This window comes from Glycine soja, chromosome 3, assembly GCF_004193775.1.
Source record: "Glycine soja cultivar W05 chromosome 3, ASM419377v2, whole genome shotgun sequence".
Taxonomy (NCBI): domain Eukaryota; kingdom Viridiplantae; phylum Streptophyta; class Magnoliopsida; order Fabales; family Fabaceae; genus Glycine; species Glycine soja.
In genome coordinates, this window is record NC_041004.1 from 44,419,215 (window position 1) to 44,438,296 (window position 19,082).

The window sequence follows — 19,082 nt, forward strand, 5'->3', positions numbered from 1 at the left end:
AGTTTTATGTTGACCGGTGATAAGGCTAAATAATCTATATAAGTGAGAAATAGTTTCTATTTCATAAGCTGATTTTATGGAATTATATTAAGCTTAAATTTAAATTCTAAAAAAATTTACATAGTTTGTGTATTAAATTTTAATTATTGATAAACGAATAAAGTAGATTAAATTTTTAAATGAAGTCGTGTAAAAGAAATATGCAATAATTTATCATACTTCATATTCTAACAATTTTTTTCTGGAAAAATATATAATATATATGAAGATCCCATATGCTAGTTGATACTAGAGAAAAGAAAAAAAAAATACAAGTGTGATAAATGAAATGATGTGACAAAAAAGAAGATAAAAATAAATGAAAAAATAATAATGAGATGTTTAAAAAAAATATCCTAATATCAATATTCAGTTTAATTTTATCATACTTCATATCTACGGCTCAGTGTGGAAAAATGGTAAAGTGAGACAAGGATGAGGGAGCTAGGAATGGAAAAGTCTAAGAATTATATCATCTTTCTTTGGAAATTTTAGAAAGCAGAGGAAAGATTAAAATATATATGAGATCACAATTTTAGTATTATTTTCAAAAATTAAGAGAAAAAGGATAAATTATGAAAAAAAAAAGGAAAAGAAGAAAAAAAGATGGTGACGTGACGTGCATGATGTTATTATATACCAAAAAGAACTAAAATAATCTTATTTTTACACATTTTAATTAAAAATACTAATATTATTTTATATTCATACTTTTTTTACTTTATACACAATTAAATAAGGGGAAAATTTAATTTTATATTTTTTTACTGAATAACTTATAATTTTTTTTTTCTTAACCACACATTCCGTCAGTTCCGAATATCTCCAGATTCAAGGGGTTTTTTGGACGTGCCTGTTTGATTAGAAGTTGTATGGTCAATTTTTAATTTTTGGACGTGACTATTTTGATTTACTAGTGTCGAATGGACCATCCCTGGTTCAGGCTCTTTGCCCGAAGATGAAAAAGGGACCACGCCAATTTCTAATAAAAAAAAAAAGTTTTAAACATGTACTTAGCGTTGTATAGTCACGTCAAGTCCAATCACATAGATAAAAAATGGCTTTTTTATTTTAAGATAAATAAAAAGTGAGAAACTTAGATCATGCGTATAATTAATGACAAATTAACTTAATTTTATAATTTAATATTAAATTAATTTTAAAAAATATAATTTGATATTAAATTAGTTATTAAATATTATAATTTAATGATAAAATAATTTTATTATTTTTTTAAAGATAAATAAATATTATATTATATAATTTTATTATTTTTTTAAAGATAAATAAATATTATATTATATACACGAAAAAATATGTACATTAAAAAAAACATATAATAAGACACTATACATACAAGATCCCTTTGCGAAAAGATAAGGATCCCTTCAAAATAAAATTTACCAACAAAAAAAATCCACAACCCCTCTAAAGATGATATTGTTTATTGCATGTCATAAGCTCCAATATTGACGTGCCAAAAATAATTTCATAGTACTAACGACAAGACGTAAATCATTGTTGTACTTTTTTACGTATTAAATGATTAAATTTTTTTTTGTTATTTGAATGATTAAATTATCATTAATTTACATAAAAACTAAAATGAACATTGCTTTTTTTTTTTTTTACTTGTTGATGGCTTTCTTTTCAAATCATAATGACGATGATGTTCATATTTGTAACGAAAATAAAATAATGCAAAAGTTTGGCTATCACTACTAAAGTTAAAATTAGGAAAATTATCAATATTCACCAAACTTTGTGGTGTATTTTAGTGACAAAAGGACAAGAATAGATAACGGTTATAAAAAATAATAATATAATAAATAATGCAATAAAATAACAAAATATGATAAAATTAGAAAGAAAGCAAAAATATTATATATGTATAATAGCCTCTAAAACTAGGAGTTTTTTTGTTTGAATTAAAAGTTAGGAGTTGTTATAAACTTACAATCTAAAAGAGGATAAGTTATAACAGAGCTAAAAAAGAAGAGAAAAAAAAAAAATATATATATATATATATATATATATATATATATATATATATATATATATAATATGATATAACGGAAAATATAAAAAATACCAAAGAAATAAGATGAAAGAAAAATAATTATATTTATAACATGGGTGAACAGACACTCTCGTTCCAATAAAAATAAAAAATTCTGATTTAATCTTACATGTCTAAAAAAAAGGCAATAATTATGTTATATCGTATAATTTAATGTCAAATTATTTTTAAAGAAAAAATAAATTTATAATTTAATATCAAATTAATTGTTAAATATTATAATTAAATGAAAAAATGTAATTTAACATTAAATTAATCGTTAAATATTACAAGTAAATGAAAATTTAATGACAAGACATATATACTATCAAAATGAGTTGTACGTCTACCATGCATTACTGAAGATCAAACTGCATGTGTGTTTCCACCACACCTTAGCATAACCCGGGTAAAACGTGTTTCGTTTTCATTTTACAACCGGTAACACGTGATGATTCTTATAATCGATGTTTGTTTGCTTGCTACATGTATCTCCTATAAATATAGGGAAATTCTGCACTAATATATCAAAGACATAGCAAATGTTCCAAGAGACAGTAGCACACAAGCAAAGTAGAAGCCATATTATCATCAATTAATGTCCAAACAAAGGTATATATGGCTCTCAGTTCTATATTATTCCTCACATTAATATTACCCTCTCTATAGTACTCTCTGCAATTAATATATATATTTCTGTGATCTTAGGTTGCAGGGTAAGGTGGCTATTGTAACCGGTGGAGCCACCGGAATAGGAGCTGAAGCAGTGAGGATATTCGTGGAGAACGGTGCTTCCGTAGTCATAGCAGACATCAAGGACGAATTGGGTCACAACTTGGCAACTTCGTTAGGCTTAGACAAAGTGGATTACCGCCACTGTGATGTGAGAGATGAAAAACAAGTTGAAGAAACAGTTTCTTTCACATTAGAGAAATATGGTAGCTTAGAAATTTTGTTCAGCAATGCTGGAATCGCAGGCCCTTTATCGAGCATTCTAGACTTCGATCTGAATGAATTCGACAACACCATGGCCGTGAACCTTCGCGGTGCAATGGCAGCCATCAAGCACGCGGCACGTGTCATGGTGGCCAGAGAGACACGTGGATCCATAATTTGCACGACCAGTGTGGCTGGTTCCTTCGCGGGATGCGCGGGCCATGATTACACCGCATCCAAACACGGCCTTATTGGGCTTGTTCGCTCGGCGTGTAGCGAGCTTGGAGCTAAGGGGATAAGAGTGAATTCCATTTCGCCGTATGCGGTTGCGACGCCTCTGACTTGTGAGACATTCGATATGGAGCCTGGTGAAGTTGAAGCTGCGGGACATGCTTTGGCCAACTTGCATGGAATCACGTTGAAGCCTACTCATATTGCTCAAGTTGCTCTTTTTCTTGCATCTGATGAATCGGCTTATATAAGTGGACACAACTTGGTGGTGGACGGAGGTTTCTCCGTCGTTAATCGTGGCCTTCCTAGCATTAAAAATTAAATGATCCCATCATCTGTGATGCCAGATGCAATGATGCATTGAAGAAGCCAATATTATATCATGTATGGGTTATGTTCGGCTAAACTTTTACTATATATATATATATATATATATATATATATATATATATATGTTTAGTCTTTATAAATAAAGTAAATTTTATTTTTAAATCCTAATTATTTTTTAACTTTTCATTTATAGATTGACCCTTCATCTCAACTTTTCAATCAAGGGACCCGATTGTTCTCGTTACCCTTCATTTTAAGGAGACAGAGAGAGAAAGTAAAAAAAGAATAGGGAAAAAAATGATAGATTCTAGTATTTTACAAAATGATGTGATGAAAGATAAAAAAAAAATAGAAAAAATGAAGTAAAAGTGAAAGAAAATAAAAAGGGAAGTGCATGAATATAATATCCCTTGTATGCAATATTAAAGTCCTAACTTGAATGAGTGTTGAGATAGGTTTTCTAAGTTGATGCTAATGCTAGGTTTGATTAATATACACTTTAGTGACGTGGTTCTTTTTTACACCACGCAGGTTAAAGAATGAGTACAAGCTTCCCTTTGTTGGTGTGGAGACCACCGCTTTTAGTTTTTGTTGTTGGGAGTATGACTTATCATGAAAGGAAGAAAAAGCATACAAGTTGATGCAAAGACAGACCCATACAAGTAACGAAGCGTTGACAGGAAAATTTTACACTTATTGCCGTTCACAAATATAATTTTACAGATATTCAAGGAAGAAGACAAGTACTTATTTATGAGGTTTTTTCCTCCTTGGTAGGTCGTTCGGCATGTGATTAAATTTTTATCAATGTAAAAGATTGATCATGAAAACAAATTCAAAATAAAATTGTGCAGTAAAAAGCAAAGTACACATATATAAAGGTACATAAAATTAAAAGAGTAACAAATTTTGAGAAGAAATAAAGATTGAAAGAAGACAAAGATTTAGAGAAAAAATGTAATAAATGTAAAAGAAAACAATAAAATTACACTATAAATACTGGGAAATGTTGGAATTAAAATAATTGATAACATTGTAGTAACCCATCCATCTTTGCAGGATATAAGAAGATATGATTGTATTTACAATATCCAACCCTTATAGTACAAGTATGATATTTAAAGAGTACAAACTCTAACTACCAATAACCTTTACAAATTTTTATTAAGTCTTCAGTTTTTATCACTGATAATTAACCTTTATCTTTAATTTTCATTGTTGATGATTTTCTTATTTTAATGCTCTAAATTTTCAATTTTCTAATATTGTAGTGTTAACATAAAATATTATTTTGATACTTAGTCGAAATAATATGAACATAATTACACACAAAGAAAAAGCATGCAAGCTGAAGCAAAAGTAGAATAGGAAAAGTTTCATTTTTTATCTTGTTTTCGTTGTGCTATAGGGTGATACACAATGGAAACATGTTATTGTCAAAGATATTATTGTTTATCATAAAAAGATAAAAAATAAAGGGTGAACTTAGAAAAAGGTGAGTGAGAATAACAACCAAATTCTGCTAGCAATGATAAAAGAAGTTAATGAGCCCAAAATAACTTGCCCAATATGATTAGACCCAGTTGTTTATAAAAGGGAACCCATATCTTAAAACCAGTCTTCACTCCTTTCCAGCCAACAGGAGACAACAGGAATTTTTTGGAATTACATTTTTTAAATATTGGAATCGGATACTTTGTCAACGGACAGACCTCCGTGATAGTATTCTACTTTTTAAAAGCATTTTTTTTTTCTGTTCAAGCTAACGTTCATCGTGAATTCAGTGGTGCACCAACGTGAAACCATGCTCCATCTTTTTTTTAGTTTATGCTATATTTTTTAAAAAAAAATCCCTTTTACATCCACGTCAGAACTTCGTCACATCCAAATTCGAATACCCACAATTGAAACACCAACACCAAATATGTCTGATGAATCCTTGTAACCTTTTATCACAGTTCAGCCCGAAAGATACCAAACATGATAGCCGAAACTTGTCCCCTAGGAAAATTCAGAACCCAAACCCAAGACCAAGAGACGGGTATGCTTGTTACTTGGCTGGGGCCCGAGGGGCGTCTTTCCTCACAAAGCCATTCCTAATATGATGTTCTTCATTGGCCCGTCTACATTCATTAACATAAATAATGTTATTAAGCAAAATTAATCTTATAATTCGTGACAATTTCATGTGTGCGTATCTTAGTTTCAAGTTTTAATAATACTTTTTTTACAAAGAATCAGTTATAAAAAAAGTTGTGACCAATTATAGGACCTTAAAGTTTAGTCAAGTAGCAGTGTGCTGCATTAATGCGTTTGTATTTTATACACACATGTCTCACACAAAAGTGAAATTACAGTTATATTATTTATAGTTTTTTTAATATTTGTATATTTTATCTTTTAAATCTCAACATAGTGCTTTCTGTCAAAAAAAAAAAAATCTCATTATATTCGTGCATATAACGGCTCTACTTTCGTTTATTTCAAAAAGGGAGGTAGTAGTTTCTTCAATCGGCATGGAATTTATATAATAAATTATTAAACATCTGGAAAACAACTAAATTCTATAATTGTATGATCGCATAAAAAAAGAAGTAAATAACAGTGTGGCTTGTACGAGTTGGAATGCTTGACCGTTCAACTGTACATTAAAAGCATGATGAAGGCCATGTGATAGGAAACAGAGTGTAATGAATTTTATATGATATACACCTAGTTGGAAACGTGTAATTCACCTAAATAATGAATGCATAATCAAATTTCTTCAGCCACAGTTCATGTATATATATTTATTTGATTACGTATCCTTAAAAAATGCATTACGCCAAAGAAGATCAAAGAAGAAAGCAAAGAAAGAGGATTAGTCTCAATTAGTTTGAACAGTCACCACAAGAAATATCTGATTAACGATATTTTAATTACAAGTATAAGATCAATAAGACAATAGTCTATAGTTAATAATACTTAATCACGATTATAATGAACATTTCAACAGTTAGTTAGCGTCATATATCTGGAGATTTGCACTCCACGAACATTATAAATATAGCTTATTATTAATAGGGGTTACATCAACAGCTTTATTTCCAGGTTTTGGGGAGAGTTCATCCAAGCAAGGAACTCACTCATTCACTCACTAGTCACTACCAATGCCGAAACAAAGGTACCCCTAATTAGATCTATATCTGCACCTTCTTTTATAGTTTTTTATTTTGTGTATGTGTGTGTAACATCATAGTTTTATGGTTAATTTTGTTCATTCAGATTTATACTTTGATGAATTATAATTAGTCAAAGTATATCAACCAAGTTTGATGAATTTTTGACTAGTTGACTTAATTTTCTTTTATGTGATTAATATGTTCTAGGTTGGAGGGTAAGGTGGCTCTTATCACTGGAGCAGCAAGTGGGATTGGAGAAGAGACAGTGAGATTGTTCGCTGAACATGGAGCACTTATTGTTGCAGCAGATATTCAAGATGAACAAGGCCACCAAGTTGCAGCTTCAATAGGGTCAGAGAGAGTGACCTACCACCATTGTGATGTGAGAGATGAAAACCAAGTTGAAGAAACAATCAAGTTCACTTTGGAAAAACATGGTCGCATAGATGTTTTGTTCAGCAACGCGGGAATAATAGGTTCCTTATCTGGGATCCTTGACCTTGATCTGAATGAGTTTGACAACACAATTGCCACAAATGTTCGCGGTGTAGCCGCCACGATTAAGCACACGGCACGTGCCATGGTTGCTAAAAGCACCCGTGGATCCATCATATGCACCACAAGTGTGGCTGCTATGATTGGTGGAACTGGACCTCATGGCTATACCACATCAAAACATGCTCTTCTGGGGTTGGTGAAATCAGCTTGTAGTGAACTTGGTGCTTATGGAATAAGAGTTAATAGCATATCCCCTTTTGGAGTTGCAACACCTCTTGCATGCAAAGCTTTCAACTTTGAACCTGAGCAAGTTGAAGCTAATAGCTGCTCACAGGCTAATCTAAAAGGTGTTGTGTTGAAGGCTAGGCATATAGCTGAAGCAGCTTTGTTTCTTGCTTCTGATGATGCTGTTTACATCAGTGGTCACAACTTGGTGGTGGATGGTGGCTTCTCTATGGTTAATAGAAGTTATTCCTTCACACCAGCTTAATTACATGTAGAGCCAAAAAAACTATAGTTTTGTGGCTGATTGGCATTAATTTCTTTATCCTCATCAAGTAGAGAACATATATGATGTCATGCAGTGCGTCAAATTACCTTGTTACTGGGACTTTTTTTTTTTTCATTTGCACTCTACTAATAATTCTGCAGTGTATCTTCTTTGTTTGTATTTTCAAAGCATAAATTCATCAACCTTGTCTGCTTGTGACTCAAAAGCCTGTTTGCTTTCTATGTACTTTTCCTTATCTTGCGTTTAGGTCTTAGACTCAACTGTTTCGTTCCCTCTTTTTTTGTTGTTCCCCTCTTGTCCCCCCATTTCTATTGTTTTTCAAGTTTTGTTTATATTTGTAATGTATCATACTGTGTTGCATATATATATATATATAAAGTCAAGGATAGTTAATTTGCTGACCTTTTCTGTGGTCTAAACTGTAAAGAACAAGAACCCTGGAACAAGAGACAATAATATTAAAAAATGATGCATGGATATACAAGGTGTTCATATAATCCATAAAGAAAAAGAAGTAGAAAAGAGAGAAATGTAAAAATGATCCATAGTTTGAACTAGTTTCTTGCTGAAAATCGCTTCAGTTGTGTCATGTGTCTACCCTTGATTTCAAACCAAACAATAGATAATTAATATCATACACGATAAGAGGAAGAAAACATTAAAAGATGTTAATGAATTATCTATGTAGCAACAAGTGTGTGTATAACATTCCTCATATATTTTACCATTTTAAACTATAGCAAGATAGTATTTGCCTAGCCTTTTCTACTTTTCCCTTCCTTAAAATGAAAAGTTGAAACACATTTTTTAACAAGAAAAATTGAGTTCAAGATTTTTTATTTTTTTAAAAAAAATGAGTTAGCTAACTGTACCAAAAATATTAATGTTATACTAGTAATTCTAGCCATTTATTATCTAAGATAATGTCATTTGCGGCGAAATTGTCGGCCACTAAGGACCAATCTATATAGGTTTGATTCCAGCATCGATATTTACAATTTGAAAGATTGAATTTGTTTGGCAGCTAGCAACTCAATTTGTTCAACTCACCAAGGGTTATTTGTTTTACATATAAAATTATTTTCTCATCGTAAATATTTGTTTTAATATAAAATTTATAATTAAAATTAATCTTCAAATTACCATGTTATTAACATCAAATATTCACTAACTTAATTGGTGATTAATTTCTGTAAAAAAATCTAACTAATTATCTTAAATTAATTCTTTCATCTCAATCATATTTCTCATTCATGATAATCAGACTAGAAACTTTAAAAAATATAATTATATACTAATTATATCATATTTCTTCTGATCTCAATTACAAGAAAAATAAAATGATTTCATATTTATTAAGAATATTAGTTAATTTTATTAAATTGTGTTATTTTTAGATTTTTTTCTATAAATTATCTTCATTAAAACTTAATATCGATAAAAAAAATCTTTGACTCTATTAAGTGAAAAATATTTTGAAAGTTGTCTCTTAAATAAAAAAAAGTTAAGTAAGATTTATTCATATTTAAGATAAAAATTAATAAATTTTTATTGTTTATATTTAAGACAAAAGAAATATACAATATTAAAACTATCATTATAGATTATTCATACATAATTATTGAACTTGTCAATAAATTAACATATTATTTTTTGAGTTTAATTAAAAATATCAAGATTAAATATTGAATGGGTAGTTATATTAAATATTCAAAAAGATAAAACATACATGAATTTGACTAAAGTAGAATTATTTTTCGCAAGAAGCTCACTACAGTTTTTTTTTATAAAACAAAAATACATACACTGTTACATGCGGCACACAGACCACAAGGAAACCACCGTCATGTGGCCACAGGTTTGCTGATTAAAAGTTGCAAAACCATTGGGAACTAACTACGGGAAAGACAAAACAAATGCGTTATTCAGTCTCTTTGCCCCGTTTATTTAGGCTTTGCCATTTTAATTTTAGTTCTGCATATTATATATGCTAATGTTTGTGTCGACATTTTTATTATGTTAAATTTAATCTTTTGTGTAATTTTTATTGTACTAAAATTAATATATCTTATATTCTAATAGATGTGGATATTTGTTTGAAGTAAATTATTTTTTCTAATTTAATACAATTTTATTATGCTATTTCATTTTTGTTATATTAAATTTAATATATTGTAACAATTTTTCTTATTATATATAATAGCTACGTAATAGTAAAACTACTCAATAAAATAAATTATTAAAAATTAATTACTAAATTGTAATGTGAACTTGCATGTTATAAATAGAAACAAAAAGGAATATATTTTTATACTTCTATTATTTACTATCATTTATAATAGAAATTGTAAATAAATAATATAATTGTATTTATATATTTTCTTAACTGAATAAATTCTATCACAAATATCCTATATCACTTAAAAAAAATTGTTTCTCTATTGTTAATATTTTTCTTTATTTCATTACTTAAATTTTGGTACTTATTTTTTTTATATTTAAAAATCTCATTTTTTTCACATATTTTTAACAAAATAACATAAATTACTAAATTAATTTAGAACATGTGAAACCCTTTGATGATTTTGAATATGGTTAATGCTTTAAAGAAAAACATCAGATGGTGAGTTGTTTTATAATTCATCATGTTCAATTCACATTGTAACTATCATTTTTTATAAGTTTGTTGAATATGTTGTAAAATATTTATTGTCTATTGATCAATATTATGTTTATTTATAATTTAAAGACATGATTCTTCTTATATACTTAAATGTATTACCTCAAATTGTCAAGATAACATAACAATTCAAATTCAAATGCATTAAGATAACATATATTAATGTAACAATTTAAATAAGATAAGTAATTAAAATCAACAACCAATTCTTTTATTCTTTGTCTTCTTTTTACTTTTTCTACTTATGAAACTTTTGTATCAATTGTTTTCACATTTATAATACACAATGAAGCTTTATTATAGTGTCAGAACCTATATAACATGACACATGCATGATCTTTTTCTTTGATTTTTAAAAGGAAACTAAAGTATTAAAAAAAATACAAACTACCTTTAGAAAAACTGCAAATTAACTATGTAAACCAACAAAAAATAAATTAAAATAATCCCTAATAAATGTTAGTAAAATATCAGGTCCGCATATATAAAATTAAAACCAATTTTAAAACTAACAAATATCCAAAATTAAATTAATTCTTATTTTTTTAAAATGAGCAGTTTAACAAAAAAGAGTTCTATAACAAAATACAGAAAAACAAAAATGGATACTTCTAAAATTCACAAATATATCTATAAAATGAGTTTTAAATTAAAAAATGGCAAGTTTTAAAAATCCGTTTATTATTAGGTGATAGATTTAAAAAATTTAAATGAAGTTCAAGATAAAAAAGAATTAGTTATTTGCAAAATTGATTTAGGAGAAGTTTTTAAAATGAACAATTATATTACAGTGATGGTATGTGAACACATTAAAAATGATCATTTTTAAAATCAAGAAATAATAAAATGAAAATGAATTTTAAAATAAAAAAATAGACAATTTTAAATTTAATTTAATAGAGATGGTTATGTATATTGATGCTAGAGGAGAAGGATGGTTGTATATTGTCAAAACAAAAATATAAAGACAATAAGAAAAGAGATGAAAATAATTATATAAGAAGGTTATTAACACAATTTAGAGATGATTTGTTTTACCATCTAGGCATAAAGTGAGAAAGAAGCTAGGAACTAGTGAACCACCAATATCCAATTCCTTTCTCTTTGTTTTGCTAATTACTTTTGCTCAATAGCATTAGCACAATTTTTTTTTACTTGAAAACCACCAAAAATTGTAAAAACAGTATTTACACACATTTATTTTTGGTCCTCCTTAGTGTTCCTGCAATAGGACTCTATGTTGTCTATCTCCATGCCTCCGCAATCTTCTTGTTCCCCGTCATTCTGCCATGTTGCATCAAAACTTGTTCCAAATTACGATATAGAGCATTTGTTGTGGTTTCGTTCATACAAAATAAAGTGAGTATTTTCATGAACCATTTATATAATATGAGTGGTTACATAAACAGACAAAAATGTAAATTTTGAAGGATAAAATAATCCTTATAAAAATGAAGACAAAAAATAGTTATTAAAAGAAATATCCCTTTAACTATTAGTATAGATATGAAAACGTGTATGGGGCTTCAGGCATAACATTTTTTTCTCCCGAGATAAAGATGAATAAATTTTTTACGTACGGAATAATATTAGTTGCACATCATATAATTATTTTTCAGTATTAGCATAGTTTCCCAATATATGCACGATTGCAAAACAATACCATCAAAGCTAAAACAGATTTATACTATATATATATATAGACACACACAAACAAAAAGTGTAACGTGATTTATCAGTGCCAAACGCGGGTTTATTGAAGTTTGTTATCAGGCGCGTGGTCTTTGTATATACCAAAAAAATGTTTTGACCTACTTTAATATATTTTTTCTTATTAGGTAAATTTTATTAAATTAATACATATAAGTTCATTCACGCGGTTTATACAAAACTCATTTAATAGGAAATATATGTATAATAAACAATATCTTGCTTACATCAATCATATCAATTTTTTTTATAATATTCACTAATAGAATTTAAATACTCTCATATTATATTAATAGTATGTTATGGATTTTATACAAATAATATGACGTTAGTTAATACCATGAGAATATTAATCTCACTTGTGGTATAGATAGCAACTAGTTGAGAGAAAAAAAAAACAGATTACGTGCTCGCGTCACATGCACATGATGAAAATTATATCATAGTATTATACCATTGAAGCTGGGAAGAGACTTTGTATATAATCTAATTAATCACTTTGTCGCTTGTCAACCCCACAACCGCAGGAAGAAACACGTGAAGTTTTAATAAATGATGATAAATGTAATGCAAGTGTACACATTTTCCTTCTCAGCAATTAGAGTAACCCTAAAAGTTCATCAGAATCTAATAATTAAAAATGCATCCAAATACACTGCAGTTAGAAGAAAAATCGAATATAGCGCCCAGAATGATAAATTAATACTATAATTAGTAAAAGGCCCATGACTGCAGTACATGGAGTTGAAGTAGTGATGATATTAATCATATTAATGATTCACGAATAACACTTGCATTGCGATTAGGTAGCTAGCTAGAAAGTAGAGGAGCCTCATATCTCAGTTTTTTTATGAAGAGAATATAACAGCTAGCTGTGGAATATTATTGAAGTCAACCGATTGAAAAACACAAAAAAGATACTAGAAGCCACCCAGAGACAGGCGACTTATATAAAACCACGTACTATTTCTTAGATTCACATGTAAAATATGAGAAATTATAATTGTACAATAAAATATCTAACTAAGAAAGAGAAAGGAAAAAAAAGATAAATTTAAATTTAAAATGTAGACTGAAGCAATATATAATATTAATTAATATTATATATAAACACTTGCAAATATATTATCTATATTAACATAAATTTTTTTATGAATAAAAATTTAGTTGAGTTGAGTCTCGGAACTCATTAGTATTAGATAAATCATAAAACTTAAAGAATATTTATTAGTATTTATAAATTATTTATTAATAGGATCCTTACATCAATAACGAGAACAAAATTCATATTCTTTTAAAAATATGAGTTTATTTCTTATCAGTTGAATCAATCTTTGTTGGTATTTACATGATCTTTATATTATATAATTATTCTAATATTAGACATTTAGCATATCCAAATTTTATGAGTCAAGTATATGTCTCCCACCAAATCTGTTAAAATTTTTTTTTTGTCTTAACCCTCTGATTCATTAGAGAAAATAATTTTGATTAATTCGGAGTTCGATCGAAAGATAAATAAAGTCTGACAAAAAAAAAATTCTATCAAATATCAAACTCAAATAATATTCAAACGATTCAACTTTAATTTCAACACATTAATCACTTACTTAGTTTGATACAAGCATTATCATAACCCAACTACATAGTTTTTCGTGGGATCAGCACCTCAATCCTTGCTGCATAAAATCCAAATACAAAACGGGCTTTTTGGTTTTATTGGTATGGATATTGTAATAATCCATAGCCAGAAGGCAGGACAATCATAGCAAAAATACGGGCATTGCTTTGTGCATCTAGAAATTATTGGTACATCCAATATAAGATGGACAATTTTAGTATTGTTCTTTTGTGCAGAAATGAAATATGTAATTTTTGTGTTATTAGCAATTCTAATCAATTGGGTTAATAGGTCAGTTACGTTATAAAATAATTAATATCGTTTTATATAACACTAAATTTTTTAATGTATATTTGATGCACATGTAAATTTACATAATAATTTTTGTGACAATTAATTTTGATATAATAATTAATTTATTTACATATATAAATTATAAATAAAAATTACTTGTTTAATAAATATATATATATATATATATATATGTAAAAAAAATACATCATTAAGACAATCTACTAATGTATTTTTTAGCCTTATTATAATTACTTTTTATTTAATAATATTTTTTTTTACATATATAAATTTTAAATAAAAATCATAGGTTTCATAAAATTTTATATATGTAAACACATTAATTATTAGATCAAAAATAATTATCACAAAATTTATCTAAATTTACATGTTCATTAAATATACATTAAAAAAATTTGTGTTATATATAATAATATTAATTATTTTATAACATAATTAACCTATGAAAGAACAATATTGAAATTGTTTATCTTGTGATGGGTGTATCAACAATTTTCAGGGTGCCTAAAGCAATCCCAAAAAATACATAACAACTTAAAGGGCCCAAGTTGCTTATAAAACTTTATTTTTTTTGGAATTCATACTTTAAAGATTGGGACCAGATACTTAGTAACAGAGTCACAGATCATTAAACCAGTCTGTAGTGAGTAGTGAGAGTGGTCTACATTTTATAATTCTCTTAGTTTATGCTATAGTATTTCACAATTTTAAGACTCTTTTTCCCTTTCACATCCTCGTCCAAACTTTGTCTCATCCGAATTCCAATACCCAAAATTGGAATTCAACACCAACACCAATTGTAAAATGTTTCTGAACGTTTCTAACCTTTTTTTTGTTGTCAAAGTTCAGCCCAAAAGATCCCAAACCTGACAGCCAACCTTAAACTATCAGTCCCATGAAAATTCAGAACACATACCCCAAAGAGGTATGTAACTAACTGCAACAACAGTCATGATGGCATTGGAGACAGCATGGTACGATTGGTGTGTTATGGCATAGTTGGCATTGCCTCTTTAGGTGCCTTGTGGGCAGTGGAAATAAATGAAAGAGCTTCCCGAAGAGATTTTGAGACCACCTTTGCGAGCCTTTTGATGAAGTGGTCGTGAGTGTGTTGCACAGAGGTCACATCAGCACCCCACAGCTATGGACAAGTTGTTGGCGAGGACTTCACCCCTTTTGCCTCCTTTGTATCCGTTTCCTTTCCTTTGTGATCATGCTCCTCTTCTTACTCTGGGATGTTCTCAAATATGATTCAAGCATCTTTTTTTACTATACTGAGTATGCTCTTCTTCCCTTTCAATCTTTACTATCTAAATCTTAGTTTTATTTCCTATAATTAAGAAATTGTGCTACCGTCTCTATGCCAAAGACTTTAACCTGATTAAGAAATGGCATGCCTAGGGTACAACTTGTTTCCGTTTCCATTACGATGTTATTTTCTTTTACTTGTTTTTCTTTCTATTGTAATGTACTCCCTTGACTAGAAAACTATGGAAGGAATTGGATAGCATGCCAATTGTAGTGTTTATATATGATTGTTATACTTTGAAGAGTTGAATACTGTTTAATTGTATTGCATTTATTTGCAGGTGGACTTTCATATTGGTTACCATATATTTTGCGGTATGTCAAGGATGACAAATTGACAATCCCATCTGTTTTAAATTCGTTATCTAAGATGCAATGGGAGTGGGAATCACGTTAGTAGAACACTATAAAATAGTTGCTGTTTTTATGAGAACAAAGCTTAGTTTCTTAGGTGTGTTTAGTGTTGTTCTTTGATCAAAGTTGAAGTTTCACCTTGATGATTTGTATAGTAAAGGATGGCAAAAGTTTATATTAAAGGTCAACATAAATTACCAAGATGAAACTCAAATTTTATTCAGAGAATAGCACCAAAAATACCCAAAAATGTGCATCTAAGTTTGTTCTTTTTATTATTAGCATCTAGTGTAGTTTGCATTTATTACTTCTTTGGAACTTTGGTTTCAGTTGGGGACCATTGTATCTGCATATGGATGTTGGCGGTTCTTTAATAAACCTGTCATTCACAATGGAGCAAAGGCTGAGTTTCTGAGAAGGGATGTAGAAGAGACAATCTCTACAAACTTAATCACTTCCAACAAGTTGGAAAGCCGTTATGTTGAAGAGGACTTTCAACAAAGAGCAGGGTTTTGGGGTTTCGTCATGCAAACTATATATCAGGTTAGTCAAACACTTCGAATTCAATGTTTCTGCTGGAAAATTAGAATGAGATACTTGATGATGGTTTTAATATAGCTTCCTTGGCCTAAATGTGTTAGCAAACAGCTTTCACTTAGTTGATTTTATCTGTGTTTGGGTTTGAGCAAAATTTCTATTTTATTTGTTGTTATAACTTATAATGATTGATATCAAGCTGCATAGTTACATACGAGGTATGCAAGATAAGTAAGTTTGTGTTTAATAGGAAACTAGGCGAATCAGAAAGACTGTAAAAAGAACAGTTGCTTGTCTGTATTATGGAATTATTCAAGGTATGGTATGTGGTGGATTGAGAGGTTTGGTTGAGATATTGGAATAATGGTAAGGAATTGTGGGATGTAGGAGTTTGAGAGTGTCCATATGTATTATCATATAATATAATCTTGTTTTTGATATAGACTTTTCTAATTTGTAAATGTAAGGATTGTGTATGATGTTTTCCCTAATTACTAGTATTTATCAAGTGCATGTGGAAAAAGGATGGAATATTCCCAATTGTGTATCGATTGATCGAAACTGTTACACGGAGAAATAGTGACTGTGATTAAGTTAAAGTCTAAAGTTCAAATGTCAGAAAATAGCTTTAAGCCACAGGCAAGCATAACTCACTTGGGCTAGCTTTTGCAGTGCATAACCATCACAGAACCAAGTCTGAAGAGTTTTTTATTTCCTTTTCTTATTCTTTTATTTTTTTTCTAATTTGTCGACAATATTCAGATTGAATTGATTACTTCATTTAACAGACTAACAAACATTGTATTTTGGGTTTGGGGTGTTGTAGTCCCATTATTACAAATTTCTCATTTAAGACTAAGCCCAGTGAGTGTAGCTGTAACCCGTCTGTAAAATAACAGTTCTTGTTCCTAGTGCATAATTCTCCTTTCATTCACTGTGTTTCTGCATACAAACACTAAAATTGCTTCCAACTAAAAATTATTTACAAATTCCTCCTCATACTCTCGATTGATTGAATAAATAAGTCACATAATGATTTCACTCACCTACTCAGCTCATTTCACTCCCACAGAGTACATTATCCTCATCAAAAACCTTGACAATTCTGTCTATACTATTGATTGCATAATAATTGACCCTTTTAAGAAAGAAATTCTCATCGGTTTTTATTGGTCTAACTTTACAGTTGATGAGTTGCATGCACGCATTGAATGCATTTTTCCTCCTTTTGGATACAGCTCTTAATAATTTAGTAAGTGCCATCACCCATAAATAAATTTTAAGGACAAAACTCAAATGCAGACATACAGAAAGGTATTTTTGATATTGTTCTTCAATCAGAATTAGAGTTTTACCTCTCAATAACTTGTGTTGTTTTTTAATGCAAACCTTTAGTGTAGAGATTACCGAAGTGAAACTTTGAAGAACAGTACCAAAAGTTCTTAAAGAAATTGCATCCAAGTTTTTTCCAAAATTTTATGAAGTTCTGGTTTAAAAGCATTAGGCACTTATAAGCTCACGGTTGTGACTTATGATATTGGTGCATTCATTGGCAGCCATTTCCTTGGTTTAGAGTCTCCTATTTTGTTCTCTGGAGTTGTGGTTATGTCATTTTTCAATGGGTCATCCACGCCTTTGGTTTTAAATGGTACAATAATTATATTTCCCTTGTTTCCATTATAAGCCACAAGCTTTGGTCTACAATATTAGTTGTAAGCATATGTTGTTGTTCCCTAACAGGTGGCCATATCCCTTTCTGGAGCTTAATAACAAGTGGGCTCCTATATGGTGGGTGACACACTCTATAAATTCGAATTTGCTTTTTCTTGCATAAAAATGGTTTTGCTGATTAATCTATATATATACAATGCAGGTATTTGTGCCTGGCAGTAATCCATGCCCCTTGCCATATGGCGTGTATCATCTGGATAGTCCGAGCCAAAAATACGATTCTCCCCAGATTGTTCCCTCGAGCATTTTTGTCATAGGAAGGACATGCTTGTTTGTTGCGGATACATGGTCTCACACATCAAGAACAATACTCAATTTCACATTTCAAGAACGATGCTTAATTGTACGTGAAAATTTTGCTGGTTCCTATCGTAGGAAATTTCTTTCGGTTTGCACAAATTTAACAGTAAAATTACGATGTTTAGTATGTTTAACAAAATTACTTTGAGAGACCTACTCAACTAGATATATGTTTGTTTCTTTTTTTGTAACATCTAGATATATGTTTAATAACACGTTGAATCACTCGTTAGCAAAGCCACAAATCACAATTACTGCGGTGAAAGAACCAAAAACTCCAAATAGCAGAAATCTAAACTCTGCTCTCTTGAGCACATTCAAAAACTGTCATCTCCAATACCAATTGCCTGAATATTGAGACTTAGCACGTTTGGTTAAAGTTTATTTCACATAAATAGTCGTTTCCTCTTCAAATTTAAAAAATTGTACAAAGATATCAAAATAAACTATCTAAATATCTTTTTCAGTTTTTTTTGGGATAAACATGCTATAGAAAAATTACTTAAGAAACTATTTTACAACTTTTAATAAATAATTTCACCATGATGTTTTTTATGGTGGAATAATTATGCATGATGTTTTTTACTATTATTTATAATGTAACTAAACGAGGTTACCCAAATAATTGATGGAGGTGGTAGAAAGCACAAATCAAGATTGTGAAATGGAAAAAAGATATTGAACAAGATGAAAACAAAAGAAAAAAAGATTAAAAAAACATTGATATCTCAAGTCTTTTTTTTTCTAAAATACTTATTTTTAAA

General features: G+C 29.2%; 3 protein-coding genes across 4 annotated transcripts; all 3 read left to right on the forward strand.

Annotated features, from left to right (window-relative positions):
• Positions 1–2,613: 2,613 nt before the first annotated feature.
• Positions 2,614–3,686, forward strand: LOC114407459 (short-chain dehydrogenase reductase 3b-like). The gene is made up of 2 exons (XM_028370562.1): positions 2,614–2,710; positions 2,807–3,686. Exons 1-2 carry the CDS (start codon positions 2,697–2,699, stop codon positions 3,585–3,587), a joined length of 795 nt encoding a protein of 264 aa, XP_028226363.1. The 5' UTR covers positions 2,614–2,696; the 3' UTR covers positions 3,588–3,686.
• Positions 3,687–6,450: 2,764 nt separating this feature from the next.
• Positions 6,451–8,097, forward strand: LOC114407460 (short-chain dehydrogenase reductase 3b-like). Its single transcript, XM_028370563.1, has 2 exons — positions 6,451–6,758; positions 6,964–8,097. Exons 1-2 carry the CDS (start codon positions 6,745–6,747, stop codon positions 7,742–7,744), a joined length of 795 nt encoding a protein of 264 aa, XP_028226364.1. The 5' UTR covers positions 6,451–6,744; the 3' UTR covers positions 7,745–8,097.
• A 6,692-nt stretch (positions 8,098–14,789) lies between these two features.
• On the forward strand, positions 14,790–18,559 carry LOC114407461. Of its 2 annotated transcripts, XM_028370565.1 has the most exons (7): positions 14,790–15,366; positions 15,678–15,711; positions 16,081–16,293; positions 17,474–17,539; positions 17,844–17,935; positions 18,028–18,075; positions 18,161–18,559. In XM_028370565.1, the coding sequence occupies exons 1-7, from the start codon at positions 15,302–15,304 to the stop codon at positions 18,273–18,275; spliced, it is 633 nt and encodes a 210-aa protein (XP_028226366.1). In that variant the 5' UTR covers positions 14,790–15,301; the 3' UTR covers positions 18,276–18,559. The 2 variants fall into 2 exon arrangements, with proteins under 2 accessions (XP_028226366.1, XP_028226367.1); XM_028370566.1 differs by lacking the exon at positions 17,474–17,539 and having other exon boundaries at positions 14,794–15,366.
• Positions 18,560–19,082: the final 523 nt, after the last annotated feature.